General features: G+C 43.9%; 1 protein-coding gene across 1 annotated transcript; it reads left to right on the top strand.

Moving 5' to 3' along the window:
- The first annotated feature begins 14,950 nt into the window (after nucleotides 1–14,950).
- Nucleotides 14,951–22,808, top strand: CAPSL (calcyphosine like). The gene is made up of 4 exons (XM_060091631.1): nucleotides 14,951–15,087; nucleotides 18,402–18,579; nucleotides 18,869–19,078; nucleotides 22,707–22,808. The coding sequence occupies exons 1-4, from the start codon at nucleotides 14,951–14,953 to the stop codon at nucleotides 22,806–22,808; spliced, it is 627 nt and encodes a 208-aa protein (XP_059947614.1).
- Nucleotides 22,809–24,409: the final 1,601 nt, after the last annotated feature.

The raw sequence follows: 24,409 nt of genomic DNA, 5'->3' as shown, positions 1-24,409 counted from the left end.
AAAGGAGACTAATGGTTGCATGGGGCTGTGGGCTGTGGGAGGGTGGACTGTGAATGTGGTGATGGAAATCTTTGCAGTGGTGGCTTTGTAGGTGTATATATCTATCAAAACTAAGTGGATGCAGTTTGTTGTACACAAGTTAGACCTTAAAATTGATTTGAAAATCTTTATGGGTGAGATATGCCTTTAAGTGTTTTTCTATTTGGGTACCTTAAATTTTAGTATTTGGGAATTATTGTTCCATTTGAATATAACTAAAAATGCAAATACATTATGATTTCCAAAACAGTAGAGCTGGTACAGTTTTGAAAAGGGAGGCGATATGTGTGTACAAGAAGTAAGGTCATTTCCTGGAGAATCAGAGGGACTAATGGTAAAAGCCTAGGATTAGAGGTCAAGTTCACATACCCAGACCTAATGCATGTTTATTTTATGAGTGGAACCTGGGGTCTTCCATAATTATAACACACAATTACACATTTGAAAAATTATAAGCACAGTAAGATATTTAATTTTTGAGCTTTAATGGACATTAAACATGACATAAACTAAGGATTTAGGTATAAAATACCTATTTTTGGAGTTGCATTTTAAGATTCTGAAAGGAAGTTCAAGATGCCATTTATATTTCCTTTCATCATTCTGCTTATCTGTTTCTACATTACCACCATCTCATATTGATTCTTTGTGTACCTGTCTACCCTGATGCTCTCTAGATGTGGTTTTACCTCATGTCAATCTTTCATTGTTTTGTTTATCACATCCTAATTGCAGGCTATTAAGAGATGGTTATGTTATTTATTTAAATGTCAAAAAATTATTCATGTAAAAGGAAGTAAATGAAATGTCTATGGTCCTACACAAACTTCTACTTAGTACAAGGACTTAACTACTTCTGAAAAGCAGACTTTGTATTTTAAATGTCCTTCATATAAATACATTTTATCCAGTTCAAAAATTTGATTCAACCAACAATGACTGATTTCATATCTGTACATGGTACTGGGCATTTTGGAAGATGCAAAGATGAACCAGACTCTTTCCCAGTCCTCTAAGAGCTCTCAGTTGGCTTTCCATTGTCTTACTGATTAATTAAAAGGCAGATTTATCTGTCATTGGTAGTGCATCTTGTCTAAGTGATTGCTCCTTAATAGCTTATTAGTTTAGCTTAATAATTTCACTTAGTGAAAGTCAAATGAACAGCTTGATACCATGAGGTCAGCTGCAGCAAGAAGGGGTATTTTGGGATGAAATGGCTAATGGTGTGTGGAGAAGAAACTCAGAACTACCCTGGGGTGGCGGTGGGGAGCACATCTAATCCATGTCAGTGTCAGCACCATCTTAGTGCTTGGTAGTGGTCATGGGCCATAGTCAGGAACCCTCTGGAAACAGTATCTAACCCACAAAGAGAGAAAAGGGGGTTTGAATGAGTGGCTTTTTATTTGCACCTCAAATCACATCCTGTTGGAAATCCCCTCAACCAAGAGAAATCTTCATTAAAATTCATAGAGAACATCACCCCCTTGACCTCCAGGGCAAGTCTGAGACGTTGGCAAGGCAGATATAGAGTCTAATCTAGAGACTGTAGAAATCAATGACCACACTTGCCTGAGAATACATGTAATGTGAGAACAGATCTTCATAGTTCTAGTCTTCCATTCTTTGCATGACTTCATGATGGAAGCAAGAGAAGCGGTGGAAATGATGAAGGTAGGAGAGATGTCATAGGTACAAATTAGAGAGAGAACATGATTAAGGTGTTTTTTTTTTCTAAACAGGGCCACTTCTCATCTGGCAAACTTGTTGTTAGGGAACGAGTGTAAAAAAAAGATGGGAAGTGAAAAAAAAGAGGAGAAAGGTGAAAAGAAGACACCAAGGATGGGAACAGTGGGAAATGAATCCTATCAGTGTGTGGCTGTGGAGAAGGAGGGAGGACTTTGAATCACCTGTAATTATACCTGCCTGCTCCCGTGTATTGTGGTTTTAAGTCTTACCTGATAATTAGATGCCATCTGGAGACAACAGAAGGGCGGGGAAGAGTTGCCTAAAGAAGTAAGAGAATTTGCTGAACATTATCTTATACAACCTAGGAGGCAAGTTTTGTGTCCTTCTAGAAACCAAACAACTGCCAGCCAACTTCCTGTTGGCTTCTCTCCTAAGGTCAACAGCTTGGGTTTTCACAGTCACTGGATTTCCTAGGCAACAGAAGTGTAAACTTGAGAAGAGGAAGGGCCGGGATAGGGATTGACAATGAGCTGAGCCAATGAGGCTGTAAGTTTGCAGCAGTGATTCCTAGACATCCAATTGGCAGGAAGAGGGTGGACCAGGAGGTGTGAGGACAGAAGGTAAGAGGGAGGAAGCAAAGGGGGAGGGGAGGGGACTGGTCCTCCCAGATGCAAAAGGGAGCGTCCATAGTTTCAGTTTAAAGCAACTGTTGGCAACAGGTTACCATTCAAGGTAAATCAATTTTTAATCTACTATATTGATTTGATCACTTTTGTTTCATTTTAGCTAAAGAAGAAAGAAGACAGTAGATGTTACCTTCTAAAAAGAAAATCAAAAAGTTGATGAGCATTCTTGGCTGTCTGTCTAGGAAGGAAATAACTTGGTACTGGGAGAAGCCTTTGTCGTCTTTGCATAGAGGTGCTCAGATAAAAATGTACAAAATTAAATTTCTTTCAGTAGAGGGGAAGGAAATAACCATCACTGAGCAGTCACTATGTACTGGGTACTTAAGTGTGAAGTGTCTGGGTGAATTACTGTAAGTAGCCTGTAAGACCATTGATAAAAGCGCGCTTCAAGAAGGTTAAATATCTCCAAGTCAAAAAACAATGAAAAAACTGAGCTTTGGTTCAGACTTTGGTTTATCTAACATTCTAAGTTGTGCTATTTCTGGGGAACCCTGCCTGCTGAACTGACCACTTAGAATTAGATAAGAATCAGAATTCTTATTAAACTGACACAGCATGTTAAAAATTATATTAGAGAGTTGATTGGATTGATCATGAAGTTGAGAAAGACCTTAGGAAATGGCAATACCATTTATCAAGGTGTCCACCTCACTTGCCTCCAGTCTGGGGCATAGTTAAACCACACTAAGTAGATGGAATTCTTTCTTGTTTTTTAAAGCTCTTATTTTTTCCTCAAAATCTTACAACTACAGAAATCTTTTGAATTTGTAACTGTATTTTAAATAGTGAGGTTTAAATTGTGAACGTTCATTTGTATTTATATTCAAATAGTAATTATCTACTAACAATAGCAATTATTAATTCCAGTAAGTAGCAGTCTGCTAGTATTCTGTTAAGTGCTGAAGGAGACACAAAGCATACAGCCTTTATCTTTAAGGACCTTTTAGTCTAGTAGGAGAGGCAGTCCTGAAAGCAAAGAGTTATGTCATAGTGCAATGTGGATGTATGTGAGCTCTGCACAGATTATACAAAGGAAGATGCAAGCTGTTTTACTCTGGAGAGAGAGGTTATATGAGGCTTCACCATAGTGATTCTACAGGGAAGACTAGGACTTCCCTAGACCAACAAGGGAGGGAGGGTGTTCCTGAAAATGAGACTCCCTGTACAAAGGCACAGAGATACAGAATAACATGGTGCGTTTGGGGAATGTGAGTGTGTCTAGATGCAGAATAGATTTTGGAAGGGTGGGGATTAGTTGAAACGGCTGGAGAGATAGGCACGGCCAATGTATACATCAAATGCTAAGACGTTTGCTCTTTACTTGTATACAACCAGGAGCCACCAAGGGGTCTTAGAGTATGAAGTTTGGATTTCCGTCTTATAAAGATCACTCTGCTAGTCACTTGGAGGCTAGATTGGAAGGGCAAGATTGGAGGCAGGGAACCAGCTAAGGGGTAATTTCAGTAATGGAAATGGGAGAGGACCAGGTCCTGGATTAAGGTGGTATCCATGGCAAAGGAGGCAGGGGAAGGAACAGATTCAGGAGGTGTCAAGATGGTAAAAATTTACAGGAATTGGCTGGTAATTCAAGGTAGAGGGTGAAAAAGAGTCGAGGATAATGTTCAGTTAATGACTTGGGAAAATGGTGCTGCCATTTCCTGAGGCAAGGAATAAGGAGGAAAAGATAATGAATTTGGTTCTGGAACATTAAAGTTGAAGTGTCTGTAGATCATTAAAGTGTACATTTTGTATGGACATTTGAAATATGGCTCTGAAGCTCAGGAGACTGGATGAGTTGGAATAAACATTTGGGATGAGTTGTGATAAATGGTGGATAAGGCTGAGATTACTACGGGATTTATGAGAGTGAGAAGAGGATAAATAACTGAATCCTAGGAAACAGTAACATTTAAAAAGGCAGGCAGAAGACAAGGGAGAGACCAAATAGGTCAGATCTGAGAGGAAGGGAGATAGGAAGTTAGATTCATAGACATTGAGAGAAAAGGGTTTCAAGAAGGAGGAATGAATTACCATAAGAGTCAACTGCTGGGCAAAGTGAAATAGGTGTTAAGAGTGACTGTTGAAGTTGGCAATCAGGCTGGCAATGATGTCCTGAGAGTATGTTCTTTGGAGTGACAGAGTGGAGACCAGACTGCAGTGGACTGAAGTATGAATGGGACATGAGAAAGTAAAAAACTGAGACTCTTTGAAGTAGTTTGGCTTTAAAGGGTGAGAGCTAGAAAGAGTCTAGGGTTGAGGGATCACTGCAGATTCATGAACTAAAGGGAGGAGCTGGTTATAGATATAGAGGTGGGAGGAGAAATACAGGGATGTGGGAGTGAGAGGTACAAACTATTAGGTGTAAAATAGGATACAAGGATGTATTGTACAATGCAGGACATGTAGTCAGTATTTTATAACTGTAAATGGAGTGTAATCATTACAGTTGTGTAAAAATAAAATATTAAATGTTTTAAACCATAATAATTATAAAATAAAATCCACTGCAAGTACAGAAATAAATAAGGGGGGGAGTTGGTGGAGAGGAGGAAAGGGCATACCTGATGGCTGAGGGTCCAGGGGAGGTTGGGATCTATGCTGTAGGTGGGGTGATCTTATTCATTTTGGAAGAACAGAGGTTGAGGAGTGAGAAATCACCAAGGTGACAACGTCTGCTCCTAGGACTTGGTTTAGTCTTCTCCCCCAGGGTGGTCTGGTGTCTCCAAATGCCTCCAAAAGCCTCAGGCTCCAGATGATGTTGTGGAATAAGCTGATCTAGAAGTGCTTACACAGTTACTTTCTGGAAGGAGTCTATTTTTTTCTGCCAGGCTGTTCCTCTTCTTTGTAAACAAAACCTGGAGGATGGCAAAGTCTCCAGCCTAAAATGAGGTTTCCCAGCTGTCTTAGATCATTTGGGCTGCTGTAACAAAATACTGCAGACTGGGTAGCTCATGACCTACAGATAGTTATTTCTCACAGTTTTGGAGGCTGGAAAGTCCAAGATCAGGCCCCCAGCATGGTCAGGTCAGGGCCCTCTTCCTGGTACAATGATGGCTTCTTGCTGTGTCCTTGCATGGTGGAAAGGGTGAGGGGTCTCTCTGGAGCTTCTTTTGTAAGGCACTAATCCCATGTATGAGGGCTCTGCCCTCATAACCTAAGCACCTCCGAAAGGCCCAACTCCTAAAACTACCATCTTTGGGACTTAGGATTTCATCGTACAAATTTTGGGGAACACAAACATTGAGACCATAGAATCAGCCTTCTTTGCAGGAGTGGCCAGTGAGATTTAAGTGAAAGGAGTTGGGTGGAGTCTTCTGGGAACCATTTTACAAAAGGCTGACTTAGCTGGGAAGTGCATTCTTCTTTGCCTCACACCTTTCTCTTTTCTGCTGCCTGGAGTGTAGATGTAATGGCTAGAGCTGCTGTGGTTATTTTGTAACTTTAGGCAACTTTGAGGGAAAGAAAAAACATGGTAAGGTAAAAAAAAAAACGGTTGTTTATTGAGATGTTGATGACTACCTGAACTGTCTCCAGACTTCTTTTATATGAGAGGAAAGTATACCTCTACCATTTTTAGAGAAAATTATCCTGTTTCTGTTATGAGTAGCTGGACACAATCCCTACACTGATGTTGGCATTCTGACATTGAATTTTTATCCATTAACACTTCTTGGTTTTCTGGAAGTATCAATTAAGACCATACAGGTTGCAAATAATTAGCTGGGTTTCTAAGTGGCTATAAAATAAACATTAAATAGACAAATGATTCCAAAAGGAACATTATAAGTGACTGTAAAATAATTATTAAGTAGGTGATTTTGATGACTAATGTTGCAAAATGGCAAATGGTAGTCAGAGCTGAGGCTTTACTCCCATCTAAAAGTGGACGAAGATGTACACTTGGGGTTTGTCTTTGTAGTGGGTTAGAAATCACTGAGGTCAAGACCTTACGGCACCCGAAAAATGGGATATTTGGGAGTTACATGGTTGCTTCTAAGAGTGTAATCATAAAAACTAGGGAGTTTGGAAGAAAAGTTTATTTGTTTATTTATTTATTTATTTGCATTTTGTACACAAATCCAGCCAAAGCTTTGCTTACCTTTGTGTAGTTTAGATAGTTTCTTACTCTGCTTCTTTAAGATCTGGCAGGCTGCCTGACTCAGAATAGACTGCAAGTAATTTCCTGGTAACACCCCCAGAGACTCAAGGCAGAGCAGAGGGGAAGAGCCAGATGGAGAAAGAGACAGCAAGGAGGGTGCTGTTAAGACAGCTTCTACCTCCAGGTATTCCCAGGGGATGCTCATTATGACAAGGACCCCTTAACCCTGGCGCCTCTGTGTTTATCTAACCTGGGCTTGTATCACGTTGTGTTAGTTACATGGGTCCTTGAATATCATGCTAAGCAGTTTTTCCCACTCTCTTTCATAGCCCCAAATGCAGCAGAGGCTGCTAAATGTTGATGAAATTCTCCTGAGAGAAGAATTTTACTTTACCTTTTCTCCCAGTTCTCAGGGGAAGCTGAGGCTCTCCTCACACTGGATTGTTAGTTATTTTACCCAGGTAAAGGTAGAGATCTAGGGTCAACCCAAACACTGCAGGAATAAGCTTTTGCCAGTTATACCAGTTAGGAATACTTTCGGCTGCAAGTAACAGAGGACCTGACCAACAGTGTATTAAGCAAATAAGGGCTTATGTTTCTCACATGAAAGGAGTGTGGAGTCAGGTAGTTGGTTATATCTGTTCAGTAGTTCAGTGATGTTAGGGCTGTAAGTTGATATCTCTGTGATTCCCTTGGCCTTTTCCTCACAATTGCAGAAAGCCTGTCACAGCTCCTGGCGTCACATTCTTGTTTAAGGCAAGAAGAGGCAAAAGAGATGGGAGAGCTCTCCCAGAGCCCTCATCACTTTCAGTTAAGTATTTTTGGCCAGAGAGACATGGCCACCCAATTGAAAGTGGAATATAGCAGAGAAAAAAGATTGGAATCAGCCAGTTGGCAATTCTGGAAAATCAACTGTAATTCAAATTCAACAAAGCTAAAACTACCCTGAGGAATGTGAACTCCTGGAAGGGACCTTGGTTGTCTCACTCATTGCTGTTGTGTGGCACACAATAGATGTTCAATAAATATTAAATATATGTTGAATTCAAGACCAGAACTAGGGTGAGGCAAGGTAGGTCCCTGGGGCAAAATATTTAAGGAGACACTCACTCTCAGCCTTGAGCAAGTACAAGGTTGATGTCTGTACAATCCTGAGATTTGAGGGTCACCTTAAACATTGTGCCCCAGCCATGTGCCTTACCTAGCCCTAATCTCAAACCTGGTTGGATGATTATAAAATGAAATTTCAAGAAGATGTGTGAATTAAACACTTTATAACAATAATATTTATGAAATATTATTCTTAAATTTTGCCATATCATGAACAATAAATAAGGAATTAATTCACATTCCAAAGGTTGGAAGAAAGAATAAAAGACTATGATTTATCAGACATGGGCTCTAGGGAAACCTTCATATAGACAACAGCTGAAACATGAGTTTTAAACATCTTGAGAAAATGTATTTGTGTGCAGAGAAAATTTGGTAAGATGCCAGACTTCAATGACTTATCTCCACAGTGTACTTACGTCATTAAAGGAGAGATTAAATACTGTCATATTTTAAATCTTATGCAGAGGTTGGCAATCCAAACAAAAAGCAGATGTTTCATATAGTCATACATTGCAAAAATAATTTTAAAAGTAATTTGTGGGGAAAAAAACCACCTCACACATCACTTTCTTAAAACAAGCAAACAATCAAGTAAACACTACAGCTCTAAAAGGAAAGGACTAAGTGAAATTGTTCATCTCTACCAGAAGGAATTTACACTGAGCCTTACAAGCAAGGACCCCGAGGTGAAACAGAGGGGTCCTGTTTAGAACCCATGAGTGCCCTGCTTTGCTCTGCACTGCTGTCCCCGTCCTCCTCTGCCATGAAATCCTTTCAGCTCTCCAAGGAATCTCTTCCTTGAAGCCTTGTCTCTTCTTCATCTCATTTCGTAGTCCTTCTCTGTATTCGCAAAGCAATTTCTCAGCCCCTTGCTGTAGCTGTTGAACACGGTGGCTTTGACAGAAGTGGAGATCAGTCTTGATTCTGGCACTGTCTCATGGGACATTTTCAGGCGAGGGACTTGTATTCAATAAGACCCTCCATGTGAGCTGGCGTGCTGATGTGTGCAAAGCATGGAGCAAGGGCTTGGTCCCTGGCCTGGTTATAATGGTCATTACCTGTCCTCTGTTCATGCCTGCTTCTGACCCTGTGCTATGTTATAACCTTCCCTCTAGCCTTTCCCCTCAAGGTCTTGCTACTGGCACTCGAGGGGGACTTGGTGTCTCTTACAGCTGAGATTTTCAGGCTTTGGTGTGCGTTAGTTAAGACCATCTGGAAACGTGAAAATGCAGATCCCCAGCCCTCACACCTAGAGATGCTAATTTGCTGTGTTTGAGGTGGAGGGTGAGCATCTTTATTTTTCAATGGTGGTCTCAGCACCCATGCTGGCTGGTCCCAGGTCTTTCTCCACAGCAGGGCTTCACCTGAGCATGACTGACATTTTGGACTGGAGAATTCTTCATTGTCAAGGGCTCGCCTCACATGTTTAGCAGCATCTCTGGCCTCTACTCACTAGATGCCTGTAGCATCCCTCACCCCTGTTGTGACAAACAAAAATGTTTCCAAACATTGTCAAATGTCCCCTTGCAGGCAAGATCATACCTATTTGGAATCACAGCTCTATAATATCACCTGAAGAATTAGCACAGTCCCTCGTATAGCCAGAGGTGCTAAGGGTCTCTTTAGTTCAATACAGTTCAGCTGGGTTCAGTGAGGGAACTCTCACAATGTGAACAACATGGACACACCTGTCATTATACTTTTCCTGGGGTTTCCCAGTCTCCACTGCAGAAACCACGTCTCTCTTCAAACCGTCTAAACCTTTCATTTCAGTCTCAGGCTACTCTGAGCACTGGGATCTAATATTTATTCCAGAGAGGCACTTTCTAAGGGGAAACGTCCTGAGGAGCCACTTTTTTTGTTTGTTTGTTTGTTTTTTGCCATCTACCACATAGTAATAACCAGTTTTTTGAATGGATTGGAGTCAGTAGAGATGGTTTAATTTTCTCAATCATTGCCTTCAAATATGTTCTGTTTTAACTAAGATCCACCTCTGTGTTGCTGGTTGTTGGTTGTACACTCGACCCACCATGAGAGGGGGAGAGGGGATGGGAGGGAAAGAGGGAGGGAGGGGGAGAGAGAGAGGAGGGAAGGAGAGAGGGAGGGAGGGTGTAATTCAACGTATTACCACTAGAGGTCACCAAAGAAAACCCAAAAAAGGGCTGCCTGGGGCTTGAGAGTTTCTCTCTTCCCCAAAGATTCCGCTGAAATTTTTCTCTGAATTCAGCAAGAGAAGTTCCATGAACCTCGCCGAGAATCATGAACAGACAGACCTCCATGCATGTTCAGCTTTCCATAACCCATTCCACACGATCCTCGAAAACCAGGCAGAGAGCTTTGGCAGCGGCAGGCAGCTGCGCTCCAGGACAGTGGGATGACGGAGCCTTACCCCGGTCCGACGCAAGGAGACCTGGTGACCAGTGCCGCAAAGTCTCCTTTGACTTTGCTGCTGGCGGCTCCACTCAACCTGTGCCCCCAAATCTCCAGGTCTCTGCCTCACGGGGGTGGGTGTGAGGAGCGGTAAGCAAGAGCTCTGGGTGGACCCCTGGGACCTCTCTCCCTTCGCTGCCCGGGCAGTTACTCTCCATCTCGGATCTCTTTATCTTCTCTGTCCCCACCGCCAATACAGTCTTCGAGGCAGCATGACCTCTCACCTGGTTGTCACGAGCGTGGTTTCACCTCCCACTGGTCAGCCTGTCCCACCCTCCTGTTCATTTCCCACACTTTATCCAGGGGGGTCTTTTACAGTACAAACTGTCGCCCTCTCACTTGAAACCCTTTGTGGTCTCCTGCTGCTTTCAGTACTGAATCTAGACTCGCTACCATGGTGTCTCAGGATCTTGGGGATGTGATGCCTGCTGACCTACCTGCCCAGTTTCACGTTTCTCCAAATTTCCACTTTCCAAATTTCCTCCCAGCCTCCACGGCTCTATCTCACCCCCGCCCCTACATACACCCCTATTCTTCAGTCAGACTAAAATACTTGCGTTTCTCTCGTTATACTCCTTTCTCTCTCACTTTGGCCTTAGCACTTGGGAAATAGTGCTCTCCCTTCTCCTATCCCCGCGACCCTCACCTGGATGACCTCCACCTCCTTTAGGATTAAAGGTTAGACATCAGCTCCTCTTCCGACAAATCTTGAGGAAGCTGCTTAGCCGCCTCTCCTGAGCTGCCGCGGCTCAGCTGTGGGATTGCTGTAAGCGCTGTCTGTCTTTCTCCCTCTTCCCCCGACTCCTAGCACAGCGCCCCGCACTTATTAGACGTCTGTTGAAGAAATGGACCGAACTGGAGCCTGACCCAGGGACCGGCACAGACGCTGTGCCACCACGAGGTGGCGCTGCGGCCACGTGCATCGGAGGGCAGCCTCTTTACTGCCTTGCTCAGGCCCGCCTGGATGGGCTCTGATGTCACCACGCGGGCTCCTCCGTGCTCAGAGAGGGTCTTCTGGAATCAGGGACGCTTGTTCAGTGCTGTGATGCCGGTGACATATGTTTGGGAACAGACTCTTGCCCTGGTGCCCTCATGCAAACTTCAGAAACTCTGATTATGGCCTTTCTTCACCAAAACCCTACCCCACCCTTCCTTCCTCCAAAGCCCCCAGTTCTTAGCAAATTTTATGTTTCCTGCCTTGCTTAACTAGGGGACTTAAGTAGTCAAGTTTACGATTCTAAGCTATTCATTCAAGGGCTTGCTTCTTGGAGTAATCTGCTCCAACTGGTGCCTTGAAAATATCACATGATAAATATTAGCTATTTGTTGATGAACTGGGTCATTAAATGATTAAAAAGGGTAGTTAACATGGGCATTTCAAGTACCATGATAGGCTGGGTGGCAGGAGAGAATGTAATTTTTTTCTGGATATACTAGATTAGACTCCAGAGGTAACTGCTGCATGGTCACTGGGTAGGGTCGGCTGCAGAGATGGGTCAGGTGGGGTGTTTTCCAGGACTCCGCCCTGCTCTCCTCTGCGTGGGTGCCATCACATTGTGCTTTGAGATGCTTTTGTAGTATTTCACAAAGGTGGTGGAGTACAAAGAGCCCTGCTTGGTCTGAAGCCCTGAGTTTCATTGTTGGCCGGGATTTTGGGGCAAGTTCCTTGACCAACACAAGCCCTAGTTTTCAAGTCGCCAGAGGCAGGGGTGGTACTCGATGACTTTTCAGGGTCCTACAGTCCTAATGGTGTGTGGATTTCTGTGAGCCACACTGACCCTGGGACCTGGGCAAGTCGCCTGATTGTTGTGCTTGTCAATTTCTTTATCTGTGAAATATGAATCATAGGAGTAATTAGCTCATAGGGTTTTTAAAACTTGAGATGAAATTCACATATGATAAAATCAGCCATTAAAAAGTGTACTCTTCAACCATTCTGTTGTGCAACCGCCAGCTATATCGTGTCATCCCTCCAAAAGGAAAGCCTGTCCCCATCGAACAGTCACTCCCCATTGCCCCCTCCTTCTAGGCCTTGGCAACAACCCATCTGTGTTCTGTCTCTGAATTTGCCTCTTCTGGATAGTTCATATACAGTAAGTCCCCTACATATGAACCTTCAAGTTGCGAACTTTCAAAGATGTGAACGTGCATGCCAGCCCCTGTATGCTGGCTGTTGTATGTACTCCTGTACTTTTCAAGGTACTGTACTGTAAGATTAAAAAAGTTTTCTTTATTTTTAGTGTTTGTTTTTTATGTATGGATTATTTGTGTGAAGAGTATTGTAAACCTATTACAGTGCAGTACTATATAGCCAATAGTACTAACTAGTATACAGTGCAGTACTTACTATAGTACTGCTAGCTGGGTATCCAGATAACTTTGTTGGACTTATAAACAAATTGGACTTATGAAGCGCTCTTGGAACAGAACTTGTTCGGATGTAGGGGACTTAGTGGAATCATACAATATGTGACATTTTACGTCTGGCTTCTTTCACTGAGCATCACGGTTTTGAGGTTCATCCACTATCAGTACTTCCTTCCTTTTCGTGGCTGAATAATATTTCTCTGTAGGGACACACTGCATTCTGTTCATCCATGTGTCCACGGGTGGACGTTTGTGTTGTTTCCACCCTTTGGCTCTTGTGAATAGTGCTGCTGTGAACAGGGGTGTATGGGAATTTGTTAGAGTCCCTGTTTTCAGTTCAGCTCAGAGGGTTTTTGTGAAGGTTGGATGTGTGCTTACCACACAGTGGGAGGTGACAAATGTTAGCGATTGAAGTTAACATTATCCTGAAGGCTTTCAAAGAGCGCTCCACAGGGCTTCTTCCTCTGGCCCTGTCTCTCGGATCCGGGAGCCAGACCACACTTTCTTCCACCCTCTCCACTCCCTTTCTGCTGCTGTGGCTGGTGCGGGAAATCAGGGCAGGTAGAGGAGGGTGGGAAAGGCAGGGGAGAGGCAGCGGAAATGAGGACTCGAGGATGCGGAGGAGGGTGGCTGGGACAACAAGTGAGCAAGTGGCGCTGAGTGAGGGGGAGGGGCAGGAAAGACACAAGGTCCCCGGTGGATTTAGAGGATGAGGAGGGCACGTGAGCGCTGCGTCCCTAGTTGCTGCTCTTACAGTGGGAGGGGAGGGCCGGGGCTGGTTGCCGAAGAGGGTCAGGACCAGGGATGCCTCAGGCCAGGACCACGAGGGAGGGAGTGGAAGACGGCCGGACAGCGAACCGGTGGCCTCGCGCGTGAATCCTGAGCACGGGATTCTGGGTGCAGCTGAGGGATTCTGTGGGGTGGAGTCAGGGCTGGAAGTTGGAGACAAGCTCTGGGAATTGTCACCTTGAGATCAGGTGACAAAGCAGTAACAGGCAAACTCAGGTTTTAAGAAAGTTAATGCTGCCGGAAAGGCAACCCATCTCTGGAATTCCGGGAACCTCTGCTTTCAGGGCTGGAGGAAGCACAGAAGGGTTCATGTAACTTCAGGCGGAGCAATTTCTTCCCGATGTGGAGCAAAGCGCTGGGGCCTAGAGAGGCAAAGGCCTCCTCTCCGCCTGGCGTCCGAGAGCCCTGAGAAGAGCCGCTCCCCTTTTCATCCCTGTGAAAGGCAAGGAGGAGGGAACCGCCGGGTGGCTGCGCTTCCCTGAATCATCTGCTCTGGCCTCGGCTTTCAGTCTGAGATTCCCTCTCTCTAAAGTTAACGAGAACTTTGTGGGGAGACCTTATGGGTTGTATTGGAAGGAGCAGCCTTCGAGGGCGTGAGGGCTGCCATCGCTGATGGATGAAGTGCCAGCACGTGGGGGGCCGGGGGGAGAGGGGAGCCTCAGAGTCAGTGGCAGAAGCTTTCTAACACCAGTGCTTTCTGCACCCTGAATGCTGTTTTTTTTGCACATCCATCAAGCTCTCTTTCTCCTTTCATTCACAACTCACCGTAAAAAAGAAATTTCTAGAATCCCCCATTTACTGGGTCAGTGGGCTCATACGAAGATTAGTGTTTCTGGAGCAGGGCTGGAATTTAAAGGTCATTTAATCCAATCCTTTCATTTAACAGAGGAGGAGGAATCGGAGGCCCTGAGATTTGTTCCGACCTCACCAGGAGTACGTTGCCGTCAGGCCTAGATTCTGGGTCTCCAGGCTCCCAGCGTGTGGCTTTTCCACCGTTGTGTGTGTTCTCAGAGCCCCAGCCCAGCTGCAGGGTCAGTACAGTTCGTTCCGTTGCTCAGAGACCTCGCAGGGGGTGCTTCTTCCCTGCATCTATCCTCTCTCTTATTTCTGAATATTTAATACACAAAAGCCAAACTGTAGAAAAACGATATATCTATTCTTCAGGAGAGAGAGTCTACTTACCTTTTTTCTGTCCTGAGAACCTAGTTAGGTGTTAATGGACACTAACCAGTTAATACAAGAAAACATACTAATTACTGGTGGGAATCATGAAGGCCCAATACCGAGAATCTCAGTGAAGACAGAAGCAACAAAAATTAATCTTTAGACCAAAAAGGAGAATATTAAATCTGGAGTCAAAGGGAATATGGAAAATTCTAAATAAGAGAATAAAGCCTATAAGATTGGCTCAAAAAGAGTTTGGTGAAATGAGACTTATTTTTTATGGTGGGAGGAGTGCTTCTGAAAGATGAAAGCGTGTCAGGGATTGCTGTATATTTAAAACTATTGTCCAGGCCAGAGATCAGAGGCTCTCAGGACTAGACAAGCAAGTAATAAATATGACAGGACATAGTTGGTGTAGCTGAAAGTGGGAAATTCTAGGAGGTTTGAGAAGGTTCTTGTGAAGTGGATGAGAGAGCGTGCTGTGAATTTCCTTCTCAGCGAGGCTGTGGTCACCCTGCCCTGTCAGAGGCAGGCGAGGAGGCCTGAGCCCCGCTGACTCGAATGGATTCCCTCTCAGATGGCGGGGACGGCACGCCACGACCGAGAGATGGCGATCCAGGCCAAGCAGAAGCTCACCACGGCCACTGACCCCATCGAAAGGCTCCGCCTGCAGTGCCTAGCCAGGGCCTCCGCAGGCATCAAAGGACTTGGCAGGTAGGATGGGGGCTGTGGGTGGTAGGAGGATGGAGGAGAAAAGCAGGGTGCAGCCAGATGAGGTGAATTCTGGCTGTGTGACCTCGGGCACTCACTCACTTCCTCCTGGGTTCTCAGCTCCTTGTTTGTAAAAGGCAGAGTTTGGAAGCACTGATCTCTGAGGTCCCCTGTGACAATTTTTGGTTCTTAAGCGCAGCTACTGGGACAACTCGAGGTGAAGGTAGAAGCGTGTCTAGGTATTAGAGACACCTAGCAGGGCAATGAGAGAAACACTCCCTAAAGCTGTGACAATAGGGGCCGAATTATCCCAGGAGATTGGAAAAAGTTCTCTATGTTATACACTAGGGCCTTGTTGTTTATCCATTCTAAATGCAATAGTTTGCAGCTACTAACCCCAGACTCCCAGCAGGGTTCAGGAGAGGCTGAGAAATGCCTTCTGTATGCCCAGAAAAGGAAATGGATATGCTATAAAAGTGCTCACTGAGCTTAGGGTCAGAGGTTTGGTGTGAATAAACATGGAAAGTTCTCTAATCTTAAAGAGATTAGGGGCCGAGTTAGAAGAGGGAGGAAGGAATACTGATTTAGATGCAGTTGCAGGTTTTGGAGTTCCACTTGCAGCAATGGTGTCTCCATCACTTCCAGGGGCTTTGGAATTGCCTGTCAGATAATCAACAGCTCACTGCCCATGGGGTTCCCCCAGCTCCATAGGAGAACAGCTTCTGTTCCCAGCCCTCTGAGAGTGGGAGTAGTCCTCGGGACTGAGAAACCTGAGTGGAAAGAGATTGTAAGCCTCCCGAGGGCAGGTCCTGAGCATTATCTCTTTCCAACAGACTAAATCCAGTGCCTGCCATGTGCCAGGCATTGTGACATCTTGGGGGATTCATGGGTGAACAAGGCTTCCCCTGGGCTCACAGAGGACTTAGACTCAGGACACTGAGAGCCACAAAAATGGGAATCCTCCTGGTGTGAGAGTTATATGTTAGGGAAAAGCAGGATGCCACGCCAGGGGCCTCCAACCTCCCATCTGGAGGCTGTGGCAGGCTTCACTTCCAGCAGGGTACTGAGCACTGGAATGTCACTTTCCACAGTCCCCTAAATCTCAGACCAAGCTGAGCTCTGTCAGAAGCCCAGGCTGTAGCCAGGCTGTCACAGTCCAACTGGAAGACCAGTCCACTTCCCTTTAATATTGTATCACTCCACCCTCTACCTCTTTCGTCCTGGGGCCACATCCTTGTCCTCGGTGCAAACCCTTCATGACCACCACCCATGGTCCACTTCCTGGCCCATTCAGTTGAATTCCTCCTGCCATCTCCACCCCACACCCCTCCCACCCCTCCCACCGTGAACCAGTTTATTGTGAACAGACACCATCTCATCTGGCCGTTTGCTTGAATGTGCCCTCTGCCGCCTCGCCGTTACTGGCCTTGCCCTTCCCTAAATTTCTCCTCAACTCAAGGGTTGGCTTCCCCTTCCCCCTTTTTTTCTTATTATTAGACTGGGATTTTGTTTCTTTGAGGACCACAGAAGTAAAGTGCCATTTTCATCATGTCAAATCATGTACTATCAACATGGTTTATCACTACTGATGTTGACCTTGGTCACCTGGCTGAGACAGTGCCTGTCTGGCTTCTCCGATGTAGAGTTACTCTCCCCGCTGCCTTTCCATGTTGAACTCTTTAAAGGGAAGTCTCTATGCAGAGTCCTACTTAGGGTGTGGGGAGTAGGCTTTCCTCCTTCAGGGCAGAGAATGAGCATAATTTATTTGAAATTCTTCTGCAGGAGAAATTTCTCTCCTCTCACATTTATTTATTCAATCATTTACTTAAACCAATAGTAACTCATGGATATTTATTTTATACTTTGGGTTATAATTAAACACTATTTATTGCTCAAATTGTTCCAGTTTTGGCCTTGGGAGCTCTTCAGTTGGCTTCTGTGTCCCTTTGATGTATCCCCATCAGTGTAGGGTTTTTTCCCCCTTACTTTCTGGTATAAGGTACTCCAGTCTCATCTTGCATATTTCCTGCCCCACTTCTAGAATCAGAGATTTCTCCAAGAAAGTCAGATACTTTTACTGGAGAATTGTATTAGAAACCAAGATCTAGGCTCTAGATGTGCTGGTTCTTACTGGGTTGTTACTTCCAGGTCCTCTTAGCTAGAACAAGGAAATATATGTGTTTATACTAACCCATGTGTGTATGTGTATGTATATATGTATGTAATCATGCGTACATTATATATTAATCATCTACGTTTATAACATGAGTTCATACTGATGTCTCCAACTCAATCCTCTACCACATGGATCAGATCCTTCTAGCCTACTGCCCTAGCTTATCTATAAATCCCCATTCCAACAGTGAGAAGCCTGGCTCCCACCATCCACCAGCCATTCATTTAATTGTTCAGTGCTAGGGTACCCATATAGCAATATGATAATTGTTAACTCATATCTCCACTGGAAATACCTTTATTAACTAGAGTACAGAGGTTAAGTGCATTTCTTCTTGTCTTTAGTCTTACAAAGTCTACTCGTTTCCAGAGTTACTTAAGTCGGCATCTTCATCTCCCCACCCCCCTTCAGTGAGATTGCCTCAAAGTTTTATACAACAGTTAGATTCTCTTGTCACGGTCTGCATTCCTTCCTGGGATCCCCTGACCTCCTAACTAATTTTAATGTACACATTAAAGTGCACTCTTTGTACTGGAGGTTCTATGGGCTTGAGGAAATGCATATCCTGTATCTCCCATTATAGTATCATACAGAGTAGTTTCACCGCCCTCAAAATCCCCCATGCTTCACCTAATCTTTCTCCCCTTCCCTTCGTCTTTTTACCACCTTTATAGTTTTGCCTTTTTCAGAATGTCATATAATTAGAATCAGTATATTTTTATTCTTTTTTTTTTTTTTTTTTTTGTGGTACGTGGGCCTCTCACTGTTGTGGCCTCTCCTGTTGCAAAGCACAGGCTCCAGATGCGCAGGCTCAGCGGCCATGGCTCACGGGCCCAGCTGCTCCGCAGCATGTGGGATCTTCCCGGACCGGGGCATGAACCCGCGTCCCCTGCATCGGCAGGCGGACTCTCAACCACTGCGCCACCAGGGAAGCCCTACAGTATATTTTTAAAGGTTTGCTTTCTTTTCTGAAAGACTGGGAAGAGGCTCACCAAATTTGGGAGGAGGGTACAGAGAAGAATCTAAGACTTGTATTTTACTTCAGAAAAACCTTGAGAGTGGTTTTCTTTTGAAATCTTTATTCTTCCACCTTGTTCTTTGTGTTTTTTCTTCTTTTTTTGTATGTGTGTATTATCTTCAGAGTGTTTCAAATTATGGATGACAATAACCACAGAACCCTTGATTTCAAAGAATTTATGAAAGGGTTAAATGATTCTGCTGTGGTCATGGAAAAGGAAGAGGTGGAAGAGCTCTTCCGGAGGTTCGATAAAGATGGAAATGGAACAATAGACTTTAATGAAGTTCTTCTCACATTAAGAGTAAGTGGTCCCATGAATCACCGTATCTACTGGGTTTGGCTTTCGAGTGGTTTGGGTTGGCTGTTGTGAAGCTTGGTTTTCAGAAGCTGTTAGCACACCGTGGGGGAGGCTGGCGGGAGACCGAGTGCAGGCTCAGGGATCTTTTGGAGCAGTCATAATGCACATCCTTTAACAGCACACAAACAATTGCACGTCACTGAGAGGAATAAGATATTTCATCACAGATGATACAGGAGAAGCTCATCTGCTTGTGTATGTCTGTGTATGTGTTTTTTTTCTACGTATCTAGCCTCCAATGTCCAGAGCCAGAAAAGAGGTAATTATGCAAGCTTTTAGAAAGTTAGACAAGACTGGAGATGGCGTGATAACAATTGAAGACCTTCGTGAGGTGTACAGTGCAAAACACCACCCGAAGTACCAAAACGGAGAATGGACGGAGGAACAAGTGTTCCGGAAATTTCTGGATAACTTTGACTCACCCTATGACAAAGATGGAGTGGTGAGTGAAAGAGCTTAATCTAGTGAAATTTCTTCTATCTGATCTGTAATTGTAAATGGGAAACAGGCCCAAAACCTTAAAAATACTTATACCATATTTTTTATAAATAGAAGTAAAATGTTTCCTTGGTGACTATCTAGAAAGCTGAGAACAAAAGTAGTAAAAATGTGTGTGTGTGTGTGTGTGTGTGCACATATATTGGTAGGGGAACCACATACAGTGAAATACCCATCATCTGAAGACTATGGTATTTTGGTTAAATGTTCTTTTTTTTTTAAAATTAATTAATTAATTAATTTTTAATTTTTTTTTAATTTTTTGCTTTATAACAAATTTAATCAGTTATACATATACATATGTTCCCATATCCCCTCCCTTTTGCGTCTCCCTCCCCACCCTCCCTATCCCACCCCTTAAATGTTCTGTTTCATGGTTGCCGTATGTACCACACACAGCTAGCCTAATTCCAGTGAATTTGATGATAATAACATACATTTAACTTCAAAATGAGACCATAATTCAATTTTGGAGAACATGATTCACAGAGCATTTCAGGATGCGGCATGCCTTTTTCATACACCCTTATGAGCATCATTTGTCATCACACTTTGCTACATGGAAATGCCATTTCAGGGAAGTGTTCAGTAAAGGGAATCCCAGATAACAGAATTCACTTTGATTTAATCTTTGATGGGCTTTGAGATGAACTCGCATTTCTAAACTCCAGTGAACTTAAGGACAAAAGCAACCACGCATCTCCAATAACTGGTGTCTTCAAGTTACAAATGTGTCACTTGATAGGGTAAGGAATTATACCTCCATAACTGTGTCTAGGCTCAGATAGAAATGTCCTCTGTCTTTTATCAACAGCCAGAAATGGGATTTTTAACCCAAGATCAGTTCTGCCCTGAGGTGTCCTGAAGGTTATGGTTATGGGGAAGGGAGTTCCCTGCGTGGCTGAGGTAGCAGAGCTCTGGGGAGGGTTACTCCTGACCCCTTGGCCACACAGGAGGGATTAGTGGACAGTGAGCGGGAAGCAGAGGTGGTAGAAAGAAACAAGCCTTCTCATTCTGAAGGGAATTTCCCCCAATTTTTTTTTTCCGTGAAACTTCGTGGTGAGTCCTATGAGCGAGGGGAGGAGAGGGTAGGAAGGAGATCTTTCTGTCCTTTCTGCTGACATTTTCCTGCCAGGGACAGAGAAATACCTTTCATTTTAGCCTGAAGTGATTGCAGAGGTGGATAAAAAAGGAGCCTAGATTCTGTTGGGCAGCCAAATGCGTAGGGACAGAAACAGCAGAACCGTATGTTTTCTTCCCATATGGCTGGCCTTTGATCTCTGAGATGGCAGTGGAAAAATAGTCAACTGCCATTTCCCCAAATTAGCCCAACTCTACATGGGATCCTAGGGTGTATTTACCTCTTTTCTGCAGGTGGTTCCTCCTCGTTGCTGGGGAAACCTCAGCTGCCCTTTTCTCTAACCCAAGTCAAAGTAGCCAGTTGTTGTGATTCAGCTGATTTAAAGCTCCCACGCCATTTCTTTTGACATTTATCTTCGCAAGCCACATTACGTTCTCAATACTTGTAAGGGTTACTGGGGTTTTTAGCAGTTACAGCATTTGATGTCACCTGAATTTCACAGACCTTGCATAAATTCCCAGCTCTGTGCACGCTCACCATCTGGGGAATGGATTCATAATGCAGGTTGCTGGCTGCCCTGAAGAACTGCAGAATCTGCTTTTTTTGGCTGGGCGTGGGGGAACGGATGAAGCTCAAGGATTTACAGTTTAATAAGTATCCCAAATGACTCTTATTCACATTTTTTTTTTTTTTTTTGTGGTACGTGGGCCTCTCACTGCTGTGGCCTCTCCCGTCACGGAGCACAGGCTCCGGATGCGCAGGCTCAGCGGCCATTGCTCACGGGCCCAGCCACTCAGCGGCATGTGGGATCTTCCCAGACCGGGGCACGAACCCGTGTCCCCTGCATCGGCAGGTGGGCTCTCAACCACTGCGCCACCAGGGAAACCCTCTTATTCCCATTTGTATTTGAGATCCTTGCCTCTAAAAGATTCAGAAGAGCCTGATTTAATGACTACATATATTATGCACAGGAACCTCATTTAGCATAATTCTGAATCTAAGGAATATTTATTGAGTGCTTACTGTCTTCCAGCCATTGTGCCAAGGACTTTACAGGGATATTCCATTTAATAGACATAATGAAAATGTTTCTGAAAAGTGATATGCGATTCACACTTTTTCACGTTGAATCATTTTAAATGCACAAGGAACTGTCAGTATAAAGGAACTCCAGATGGAACTTAAGGCTGGATAACCAGGGAATGCAGAGGAGGACAGAAATAAAGAAATGCAAGAAAAGAGACATTAATGGTATTCTAATTTTTACCAAAGCTATGTACATATATTATTTAGTTCTACTTCCAGACACTGCTAAGCCCAGCTCAATTAGTAGCTCCATTCAACGCCTTTCTTCCTACTATTTTTTGCTATTTTGGGGGGACAGGCAGGGGGAAGAGGTCAGTACAGGGAGAGAACTGTGGATCCTGAGACTTTTTTCTCTGTTCACTTATAATTTCAGCAAAAAAAGTAAGTGGGTCATTCAGCTCATGTGATTCTTGGAAGAGATAGCTATGTTCCCAGAGACTCGCTGAGAGAGGAGTTTGCTGTTATGGACTAGAAAGGCGTTTTGAATTGTTTACGGATTTCACTTTTTCTGATGTTTTCTATCTCTCACGACACTGAAATTTGAGGGCTAACGAGAAAAACAATAAATTTCCAAAACAGCCATCATTATTGTGTCTACATTCTCCCATATAAGGAAGCCTATACTTGGGGCTACATTCACTGGTTATAGAGATCAAACCAGAGGACAATTATTTCCCTCAATCAACCAATTGTGTCAGCCAATATGGTTGAATTAGAGTGTATATTTCACCTCCACCTCTTAAAGAATAAATTGGTAACAGTTTTTTCTTTTTTTCGAAAGGAGAGGAAAGTAAAATCCTAGCACAGATAAAAATATTAGTTGAAACAGGCATGGGAGAAGAGAGAACCCAAGGGGGCATGGAGCAGGGGGTATCTTTTTAACTTCCTCTGTGCCTAGAATGAGTAATATGTATCTTAAAAAAGCATGAAGCCAAGGAGTGTTTAACAAGAAATCTGTTTCCTTACCCATAAGACCGAGCTCCATTTTTTGAAAGGTAAAACATTTCTTGTCTTGACACAAGGACATGAGGTGATGTTTCTGACGTGTCACAGAAAGACGGTATTCACTGTGGTTAAAGAAAATTTGTTTCTTATTCTGAGTTTCAGTCTTGCTTACCTGAACAGATGGGCTTCTGCTCTTAAAGGAAGACGAGACCTGTATCTCACTTTCCATTTAGGTTGGTTTGGAAAAGTTCAAGACTTTCTTCCCCTCTCCCCCCTCGGCCACCCCCTCACTCCATCCTCAACCTCACTTTTTCTCTTGTTCTAGATCTGTTCCTCAACTGTGTCCCTAAAAAACCTCCTTGACTGAAATTTCCCTCCCATTTACAGGTCCTGGAAATGGGCCTCCACTGAAATGGTGAGAAGCAAAGTTTTGTTTTCGTTTCTTACTTTTCCACTGCAGGTGACCCCCGAGGAATTTATGAACTACTATGCCGGGGTGAGCACTTCCATTGACACCGATGTGTATTTCATCATCATGATGAGAACTGCCTGGAAGCTCTAAATGTATGACCTGGGGACCAGGGATTTGAGTGCTGCCATGTGGCTCCAAATGATTAAGCATCAGCTCAAAACCAGGATCATAGCTGAGTTCATGTTCACCCCAGGGTTTCTTCCGTGCTCACATACACTGCATTTTCTAGGGCAGAAATGAAGACACTATTTAACTGTGACTTCTCTGAGGCTGCTTCTTTAGCTCTAAAATAGGAATTAGTTAAAATAAGGTCCAAAAATCTGCTAGAGCCAGGCTGATATATTCAGGTGTCTAATAAACATTAGATTTCTTCCTTGGCCATTAATAAAAGTTTAAGTAGTATCCCACCCATGCACCCAGAGTGTTTCTCCATATCCTATTAGATGGTCCATTTCTAGGTGGAAGAATTCACCTATTTTTATGAATGACTGTAAATCTTCACGTGCCTCAGTCCCAATTTGGGGACCAGAAGGAGACCTCACGTTAGCCTCTATTTCTATAACTGAATGTTGAGTTTCTCTGCCTGTGGTTTTGGGAAGCCTCTGTTTGGCGAATAGATTTAAAATGACTTTTTTGGGTCATTTTAAAGGCTGGTGTGAGACTGGAGACCATTTCCTTGAGCAGTAGAGCCAGGACTGTTTCTGTGGTTAAATTCTGAGGCTGGGCTGTGCTCTCAGAATTTATGTGGGACATCTCAGCTGTGAGTGGGCAGATCATATCAGTGGTCTGCTGGAATATTCATCTCTCCCCTCCCTGCTGTTGGCCCATCACGCTGTAGTTCCCACCAGCACAAGGAGGTGGGGCATGGCATAGACTAGGATCACAGGCACACTCCAAAGCAGCTTTTCCATCCTGACACTTCGTGTCTCAATGACTTCTCCTCCAGGTCTAAGCTTTGGCTTCATATTGTTGATGTGTGAGCATCTCCCCAGGAAAGGCTTCTAAGCAAAGGTAGCCCCTGCTGCTGGATAGTAGATACTGAAACTGCAGCTCTCTCTTTGTGTGTTCTGTTTCTGGGCCAGAGATAAAAACGTGGTGACTAACCCTCTGGCTATGGTGCCAGAGGGAATGACCTTGTTACTCAGGGACAGTCCTTTTTGTCACTCTGTCCCTGGCTGCACTCATTCCCTGGCTTGGGGACATAGATTGAGGTAATTGTTCCCTTTATGATCTTATGTATTTAAGTGGCTCTGGATTTAGTGTCGGAACACACTTGCCATTTTCTGTATCAATTCATTTGTTTACTTTTTACTTCACAGATTTGGAAGTTGGGATCAGGATATACATTGATTTAAGAATTCTGAAAATACACGTTTCCAGATGATAATGATAGCAATCATCAAAGAGGATACCTTGCTTTCTTTGTTGTGGAGAAGCTAAACTCTCAGTTCCCCTGGTGACAGTCTGGAAAAGAGACCTTTTTCTTGAGGATGAGAGCATCCCCATATCATGGGAAGCTAGCTTTTGTTTTGCAAATTAATGGCACATGTCTGGTTTTCCATTGGATTTATTATGTAGGCTTATGTAGATGGTGGTAGTCCAAAAGATGCCAAGTATTATGAAGAAATGTGTAGGAATGATGTAGAAAGCCAGAAGAAAATATGAAGAAATGGACAGGAAAAAATCCATGT

This window comes from Mesoplodon densirostris, chromosome 3, assembly GCF_025265405.1.
Source record: "Mesoplodon densirostris isolate mMesDen1 chromosome 3, mMesDen1 primary haplotype, whole genome shotgun sequence".
Classification (NCBI taxonomy): Eukaryota; Metazoa; Chordata; class Mammalia; order Artiodactyla; family Ziphiidae; genus Mesoplodon; species Mesoplodon densirostris.
The sequence above is the reverse complement of the archived record's forward strand: the minus strand, read 5'-3'. Positions and strand labels throughout refer to the sequence as shown.